Source organism: Pinus tabuliformis, chromosome 1_2 (assembly GCF_031772625.1).
Source record: "Pinus tabuliformis cultivar Carrire ecotype Pingquan chromosome 1_2, CPIR1, whole genome shotgun sequence".
Taxonomy (NCBI): Eukaryota; Viridiplantae; Streptophyta; class Pinopsida; order Pinales; family Pinaceae; genus Pinus; species Pinus tabuliformis.
The window spans coordinates 1,152,602,541-1,152,611,299 of record NC_142298.1 but is presented as its reverse complement, the minus strand read 5'-3'; the positions used below and the strand labels follow the sequence as shown (position 1 = coordinate 1,152,611,299).

Below are 8,759 nucleotides of genomic sequence, written 5' to 3'. Positions count from 1 at the left end.
AGAACCCAAGCAAAAATTCTGGAAGACATCCTAGAAAAGAGACAGATTCTGACCTCAACTTCAGATGATATTCTTAGATGGGGTAGAAATAACGAAGGTAATTTCAACCTCAAAGAAGCCAAAAGAATAATCACAGGATTTGACTATTCAAACGCTGACAAGACTTGGGGAAACATTTGGAGCAATCCTCACTAGATGAAAATCAAAATGTTCATATGGCTAGTTCTACACAAAAAAATTCTAACCTGGGAAAATCTCAGAAAAAGAGGTTTTGTAGGGCCTTCTAAGTGTCACTTATGTGGGCGTCAGGAGGAGACAATGGATCACCTTCTCAGCTTATGTGAGTTCACCTCCTCCATCTGGAACTAGGTAGCCTCTATCTTCAACCAAACAGACAGAAAGGAAAATGACATCACAAAAACTTTAAAGAATTGGAGGAAAGACTTCTTGGAAAATGAAACAGTCAATGTGGCTTGGACATTGATCCCAGGCTTCTTGATCTGGGATGTGTGGAAAGAACACAACAATAGAATCTTCAAGAATAAATCCAGCTCGACTCAAGGTATTGTGGTTCAGATTCTTAATCAGCTCAGAGAAACAGTTAAAGTCTTTATGAAGCAACCTCCCGGGAAACCCCCTGTTCCAAGAGACATCCTCATCATTCAACAGCTGGGTCTTCAGGCTTATGATACAACAAATACCAACAAGAAAGCAAGGCAAAGAACAAAAAACAAAGCCTTCTGGCAACCTCCCCCTCATGGCTTTTTGAAACTAAACATTGATGGAGCTTCAAAAGGGAACCCAGGGAATGCTGGTTACGGCGGAGCCATCAGAAATGCAGAGGGCAACATCCAAGTTATCTTTCATAGTCATTTGGGGAGGGCCACCAACAATATGGCGGAACTCATGGCCATTGAGCAAGGCTTAGAAATCCTAATAGAATACAATCTACCGATTGCAATTATAGAGGCTGCCTTAGAATTAATGATCAACTCAATTAAAAGAATTAGCATTGGCTCATCACCAGATAAAGTTTCAAGGAACTAGAGACTATCGCAAGTGTTTCATAGAGTCCATTCTCACCTCAGAACACTTAAAACTATGAGCTTTGTTCATGTGCGAAGAGAGGCCAACAGAGTGGCGGACAAATTAGCTAATGAAGGAGTGATCTACACACGAGAAAACAAGTGCCTAGTTTGGGAGAATGTCCAAACTAGACAGCTTCACGAGGACTACAGTACTCTGGCACGTGAAGATAGGGAGCATCACCAAAACTCCAAAGGAAATCAATTAACAGAAATCTCAGATGACGACAGTTAAAGGCACAAATGACAGACAGGCTAAGTTCTGGGCCTTATATAGGAAAAGAAGACAGAGGAATGGCAGGCAGAGTAGAAAGACAGGAAAACTAAAAAATGGTTCCAGGACTTCTTCTCAGAGAAAGGGGGTTTTGCAGATGCTACCAGATTTACCGGAAGCTCGAAGGTGCCGGAAGTGGTTTCACCAGAAAGTCTCCGATACCACAAAAGGAGGTACTCGTGGCCCTCGGCAGACTGAGAATGCCGCCTTCACAGGCCAGGTACATCCTGCGCAACTCTTCAACCCAAAATCAGGTTCAGTCGTCGGATCGGGTGGCAGAAGATCTAGGGCGAAGAAAGGTCGTGCTTGTTGGCGGTGGGACCGGAGCAGTTTTGATACAGTAACCCGGGTTATCGGGCGGCTCTATGTACTAAAGCGGTTTTTAAGAAATGGATGCGATGCCATTGAACATGCGACACGTGGCTCCAGACTCAAAGGTAATACCGCCTTTATCGCGCGAGTAATGAGCATGCATGTAGTCCGCGTGATATTCTTTGCCGTCGTCGGATCGGGAGGCAGCAAATCAAGGGCTGAGGTTGATAGGGCTAGTTGGTGGCGTGGACATTGTTTCCCGCGTTATTGGGCATCAAATCAACCTCAATCAGACTTTCGGCAAAGCCAATGACCAAGTGACAAATGGTTCCAGGATCGATGTACATTTGACTCCCATCAATTCCGCGGACTTCCATGGTGGGAGATCGTCGGCTCAGATTTGCAGAGATATCTGTATATCTAAGGGTGATTCTCCTAAGCTTTGTGGTTTGTAAAGTGAGTGCGCATGTGACATTTGCTTACATGTATATTATGTAACTTTTTTTGTTGATTTAGTTGAATAGAAGGTCCGATTCTTACCTGAGCAAAAAAAAGAGTAAAAATACTTCACTAAATTATGTGTGGTTGGTCTTTGCATGGTTTCCATAAAGTGTGTGCGCTTGGTCTTTCCCTGGTTTCCATAAGCATAAGATCTTCACTAGATGATATAATGGTAAGTTGCAAATCAACGCTGAAATTTTGGGTCTATATGGGGATACTCAAATCACCTTATTTTTAATGAGGGTGGTTTTTCCCATAAATCAAAGTTCTATATTTTTAATTTGTTGGTTTTTCCCATGAATCAAATTTCTATATTTTTAATTTGTTTTTCCAAAAGTATGGGGATGTGGATGTTCTTAAAATGTATAAAAATTCATAAAATAAGACACCTTCTATTAAACTGATATGAATTAACTTTGACATCCATATAGTTTTTAAAAAAATTATGAGAATTTTTAATTGATAAGAGAGTTGATATGAGTGTTCCTTATTCTACATTGAAATGACACTATATAGAATACGCAAATTTCGCAATTTTGGATAAAATAATTTATTTTTACGATGAATCATAATTCCAGTTCCTCCCAAATTTAAAACAATTTTTATAGGATAAGACATCAGATACGAATGGGTCTTATACCATACCGAAAATCCAAGTTAAACGGTCAAAACATGCGATTAGGTGTCGCATGTTTCTAGAAAAGGGCGTTCAGGGAGTTCATGAGTAAAGGTTCTATTATATAAATATTGGTTTGCGTGTATCAAACGGTAAACATTACTTCAAACGGTCATCCACAGGATTGACAGAATCCGAGGCTCGTACAGGCCTATGCACTCGTAGACTGTATGTCATATTGTTTCGACATTTGAAAAAGGGGTGGCTTTTGCCCGTTGTAACTTGTGAAGAAGGAGGCGAATGAAAACCAATAAACGACAAAGTCAAGGTACGTGGACCATCTATTAAATCCGCTACACGCTCGAACACCTATGTCTTAACGTCTCTCCATTAAGTTCCCCGCCCATTTCACAAATTTGAAATGTGCATGATTAGCTTTTGTCCGATGGACATCCACTTGCTACTGGGACCAATGGGTTCCGCCTGCACAATGACTGGATAAACACGTGCCTTAGCCGTTTATAGAATTTAATTATTTACTTTTTCTTTTAACCTTTTAACTTTTTATTCCATAGAAATATGACTATCAATTCCAAACCTTTTCGATGAAAATTTGTAACTTCGGTCAATTTGGCCCGTTTTCACCAAAAACGTATTAAAATCCCCCAACGGCTATGTTTCGACCCTCTTCCACTCATTGACTCGTGTAATTAATTAATTACACTTTCATTTCTCCGTTTTTTCTCAAATCGTCCCCTTCATTAATCACATTTTTTTATTAATTATTTAACATAGTTCTATAAATTGAATGATTGGTAAGTATCAATTATAATAGGTACATCATAAGCATTAATACTTATCCTATCACTCCATTGGTGGTTAATTATTGGGTCATTATTGTTGAAAAAAAACATTAGAATTTTTGTAACAATTTCATGAATCAATAATATGGTTTATCAATACTACATTGTATATTGCATTTTTTTAATTAATTAATTTAATATAAATTAACATAACTAACTTGAAGATAAATCTGAACTCTTATCTGTAGATACGATTATGAATCCAGCATATTTCATGAAGGTTTTAAATCTCTATTATCTACCTAATAATTACATATCCTTAAACTAAAATTTCAAAGAATTTATTATAAAATAACCAAACTTATTAAAATAATAAATTTTTGTACCTCCTAATTTAGGAGATGAAAGTTGTAATTTAACTCTACTTTCTATCTATAAAATAATTAACATAATATTAGAAAAATAAATATTCAGTTAAAATTGTCCTAAATTTAATAAAAATTAAGAATTATGTTAAAAGTATGTGAAGAGTTTTAAATTTAATAAAAATCATATTAAAAGTTTGAGTTAAGTATTAGGACTTTGTTTTTAATTTTTTTGGACCCTTATTATTAAAATCATTAAATTTTAGGAAAACAGGAAAAACTTTAATTCTTTTAAAAAACCATCCGAAATTTTGGAAAAACTGAAGAACGTTTAGTTCGTTTGAAAAAACCATCCACTCTAGAAATATGGTGGTTTCAAGTTTTCCATACAGCAGCACCCATAAATTACTCCTAACTGTTAATGTTTTTTAATAAAAAATCACAAACCCTCCTTTCAATTTCACCTTTTCGTTTTACTCAATAGTACGAAAGTCATCCTTTCCATGTTTTGTCCGAAATCCTATTCTAACATCGCCAACGTCTACCTTTCTTTTTTGCCTTTTTCGAAGCTGTTTCGCTATCTGATAATCATCGCGGTGCATTTTTCTGTTTATCGAATGCCAACATCCTTTTCTTCATTGAAGAAGCTACCATCATCGGCAATAAAGTCTCCAGTCACAGTAAACCCATCATACAAATCTATCCCAATTCCCACCCCTTCGTATTAAATGCATAGCAGCATTTATAGGTTTCCATTCTGAAGCTTCTTCTTCCACATTTATCACTCCATAATGCTTCTGAGTTCTTAGCATCCGTTCCCCTTTAGCAGCACTGAAAGCTCTGAATTTACGAAAAATCACAATGGGAAGCTGCCTGAGCAAGAAGAATAGCGCAAAGAAACAACAGCAGGCTGAGTCTCCCAAACACGATGCTACTAATTTTACAGCCGCTGCATCGACGGTGTCTCAGTCTCCACCTCCAGTTTTAGACGAAAAGCCTCCTCTTCCAGAGGACGAAGCCGTCAAAGAAGTTCTTCTTTCAGAAACCTCGAAGACAAGCTGTTACAACGCCAATAACAGCATCAACGCCGACACCATCAAGTCTGAGGTAGAAGAGAAGCCTGAGGTAAAAGAAGTTGCAGTTGCAGTTGCAGATGCAGAAGCTCCAGCTCTCGTGAAGAAGAACGCAGAGCGTTCTAATAGTTTGAAAAAGAAAGGGTCTTTCAAGGCTTCTCAACCAAACCCTCAGTTGACGAAGTCGTCAAGTGCAAAAGAAGACTTGGACGCCATTCTCATCCAGTGCGGCAGACTGAGCCGAAGCTCGTCTGGAAAAGCCTCGAATGACACTAATAACAATCCCCGTCAATACTCCGGGTCCAAGCGGCACGCAACGGAGGAGGCCGAGGAAGTAGAGCAAGAAAAAGCAAAAGAGACGCCCTCCAGACCCTCGCACAGAAGGTCGTCGAGCAGGGACTTGACGGTGGAGGCCAAACGATCTACGAGCCGTGACCGCGTTAACGCTGACGGAAAACGAGTCACCGGTCGTAGAATCAGCCCTTCTCCTGGTCGTAGAGCCGAGCCATCCCCCGGCCGCAGATCTGAAACTTCAACGGAGAAAGCTCGGCCCGGTAAGCAGAATGCCGCAAATGCAGACTCCAGGAATGTTTCGAAACGCCCTGCCACGAAACGAGCGATAAATTCTGGGGATGTAGGAGGGGTTTCTACTGCGACGTCGCGCTCTCGATCCCCCGCACCGCGGATTTCAAGCGAACCCGGTTTGCCACAGACCTTGAGCCGAAGCTCCTCCAGAAAAGCTGAGCAGTCGCCGTTTCGGAGGCCTCTGAACGATGAAACGCCTAACGAACCCGGCGACGTGGAGACCAGAAATGAGCCTTTGCAAGCTGAGAGTTCAAAATCGCAGAGTACCGAGAAGAAGATTTCCCCTGCACAGGTGCAAAATGATCCCGTTTTTACGCATACTGACACTGAGAATCCTCTTATTTCGTTAGAATGCTTCATCTTTTTGTAGAAAATAAGGGGGATTCGGGGATTCGTGTGTTTTTTAAAGGAAAATAAACAGTTTGAAGGGAAAAACAGGGAACGGGAAATATTTGGAGCTGAATGTCTGGTATTATGTATTCTTCCCTTGCAGATCTCGGATGGAATTGAGACAGTGAAGAAGGAGAAGAGATCGGCTTTGAAGGACATCAGCGGAAATTGCAACAATACAATACGCGATCAGTTGCTTTCCTGCAGAGCGGCGCCGACTTTGAAGAAAGCTTTTGCTTCTGATGAAATTTCAGAGGCAGAGGCAGTGAAATCCAGAAACCACAGAAGGAAGCCGTCTAATGAAATGGAAACCAAGAGCAGAGAAAGCGAAGACATACGGGTCACCGTTGAGGAGCACGTTGAGAAGCAGAGTGATCAAAGTAGTGGAGATGTTAATGTGAAGTCTGAAGGGATCTCAACGCAGTTTCCGCGGTCGCGGTCTCAAAGGAGGTCGCGGGAACAATTTGTGCTAGACAGTCAGGCACTCTTTGAGGCTGCGAATCCCTCCCTGAATTCTACGGAAATGACAGCTTTCACTATTCCGGCTTCAGTGTCTAAAGCTTGTTCTATTCTCGAGGCTGTAGCGGATTTGAATTCTTCCGTGAATTCAAATTCTTCTTCCATTTACTCGAACGATAGAAGTTTCGTATCGGACTCGTTTGAGCAAGGAAAATCTGCAAGATTTCTTGCCACGGCGAACTTTGGCTCCGAAGAGAAATTATCTGCAAATTTGGAGGTCGAAAAGGCCAAAATTATCAAGGATTTTCACAGAAATTTGTCACCAGCTGGAAACTCGAACGTGGACTGGACAGAGCAATGTCAAGAAGAATCGGCGGGAAGCAATGGCGATATAATGGGAGTAACAGAGGCTGGAAGCAAGTTATCATCAAGAAGACTGCACCGTTATCATTCTTCAGAAGAAGGTGGTTTAACTTTAACTTCGTTTTCAAATACAGAAGATTCAACCAAAACAGTTTCTAATATTGAAAACGGTGATGAGAAGACTAAGACATGTGCATATTCAAACCAGAGCAGTGCAAGGTATTTGAAAACTGGAGGAGAAAGTTCGAGCCGTTCGAACTTGATGCCTGTCATAACTTTAGGCAAGAAAGAGTTTCAGAACAGCAAAAGAGCAAATAATTTCCAAAATGGAAGAGCAAGTTCGGAAATAAAGCAAAATGTGAATCATCTGCAGCACAATTTCTTCAGTGATCTGAATTTCAAATCTAATTCATCCGCAGCATCTGAACTAGGTATGCTTCCGATCGGTGTTTTTTCTGCTATGAATTTCTCCAGTTCGCCATGCCTTTTTGTCAACGAAAAATTCTAGGAAAGTCTACAATAGTTGCTTACAGTTTTCCTTAGCATAGTTGAACTCTGCAGCCTATGTTTTTCGTCAACAGAAAATTCTAGGAAAGTCTAACATAGTTGCTTACAGTTTCCTTTAGCATAGTTGAACTCTGCAGCCTATGTTATTGTTGAAATAATACTCAAAGAAATTTCTCAGTTCAGTAAATCAAATAGGTAAGAGATTTGCTGTGTTGCAGAGCATGACGTACTCTAATTTATTAAAGCTATCTGTTCCTTCATTTCAGATTTCTCTCAATAATCTTCTTTGTTGCCGAAGATATTTTATTTCAAAATTTCTTGAAGATCATAGGTACTAGGGCAGATTAGAATTCCTTGATCGTCCAAATTCCTTTAAAATATTTGAAAATTCGGGAAATACCCCCAATTTCCCTCGCAAAATTGTACTAAATTTTTATTTGTGCTGGCTGCTTGAAAATTCTTTGCAATTTTACTTTTCTTTGAAAAAGAGAACTCATGAAAGAAAAGAAAGAAATTTCTGAGAATATAATTCCCAAGATTTAGTGTAATCTTACCGTTCTCCTTGTTTACTGACTGCTTTATTCCCAGGGGATTCTTCCAGGGCCTTCAATTCTTTCTCGGAGCAGTGAGACAAGTTCAGAGGAGCAGCACCAGCGCATAACCTTGTCTCCGGCCGACATACTTTATTTGTTGGAAAATGCAGAATACGATGAAGAAAATCTGCTCACCTTTATGAACAATAATTCAAGAAATGGTAGTGGCCGTCCCTCACATGGTTCGGAGAATGCATCATCCTCTGAAGCTTCCTTCGAGTTCAAGATTAAGTCGGTTTCTTCGACTCCGAAATCAACCCCTTCATTTTCAACCGTGTCAACGCCGTCGAGGATAAGAAATTTGAATTCTTTAATTCTCACAGCTGAGGAAGTTGCAGAGATCTGGGGGACTTTCGAGAGAAAACATCATTTGAACTCTCCATAAGCAGTTGGTTTCTTCTTGTTTCTGTATGTCAATCAACCTAACAGGCACTCTTAAGCTTCCACGATCGCGGAGGCTGAGCAGAGCAAAACCTCATTGCGATTGACCATGGGCAGGCATCAAATGTAATTTTCCTATATGATAGTTCAAAGTATTTTGTGAATTTTAAGATTAATTTCGTCATGAAAATTGTTCTTTCAAAATTCACTACATGATTAGTTATGAATATCTTATAGTTTCTATACGAATTCTGTTTAAAAAAATTATTGTTAAAATTAAATTTGATTCAATTGTGCTAAAAGGTGCACTGATTTTGTTCAACAACAAATTTGTGTTTTGTAGTTTGCTTTCTATTTAAAGCTATAGACATATGCTTTATGCTTATTTATGAGGTTCAAAGTATGCTTATTTATGAGGTTCAAAGTATAATTTGATTTCTATTCAAAGTAGA

General features: G+C 39.5%; 1 protein-coding gene across 2 annotated transcripts; it reads left to right on the top strand.

Moving 5' to 3' along the window:
* The first annotated feature begins 4,519 nt into the window (after positions 1-4,519).
* On the top strand, positions 4,520-8,477 carry LOC149210305 (uncharacterized). 2 transcript variants are annotated; one of them, XM_089396677.1, is made up of 3 exons: positions 4,520-5,906; positions 6,108-7,257; positions 7,935-8,477. In XM_089396677.1, exons 1-3 carry the CDS (start codon positions 4,818-4,820, stop codon positions 8,309-8,311), a joined length of 2,616 nt encoding a protein of 871 aa, XP_089252803.1. In that variant the 5' UTR covers positions 4,520-4,817; the 3' UTR covers positions 8,312-8,477. The 2 variants fall into 2 exon arrangements, with proteins under 2 accessions (XP_089252803.1, XP_089252804.1); XM_089396678.1 differs by having other exon boundaries at positions 4,521-5,906; positions 7,922-8,096.
* Positions 8,478-8,759: the final 282 nt, after the last annotated feature.

Excerpts from the sequence above, each read along its gene's own strand:
- LOC149210305 (XM_089396677.1), top strand. The coding sequence starts at position 4,818 with ATGGGAAGCTGCCTGAGCAAGAAGAATAGCGCAAAGAAACAACAGCAG. Across the intron at positions 5,907-6,107 it reads AGAAGATTTCCCCTGCACAG|ATCTCGGATGGAATTGAGAC; the intron begins GTGCAAAATGAT and ends CTTCCCTTGCAG. Across the intron at positions 7,258-7,934 it reads ATCCGCAGCATCTGAACTAG|GGCCTTCAATTCTTTCTCGG; the intron begins GTATGCTTCCGA and ends GGATTCTTCCAG.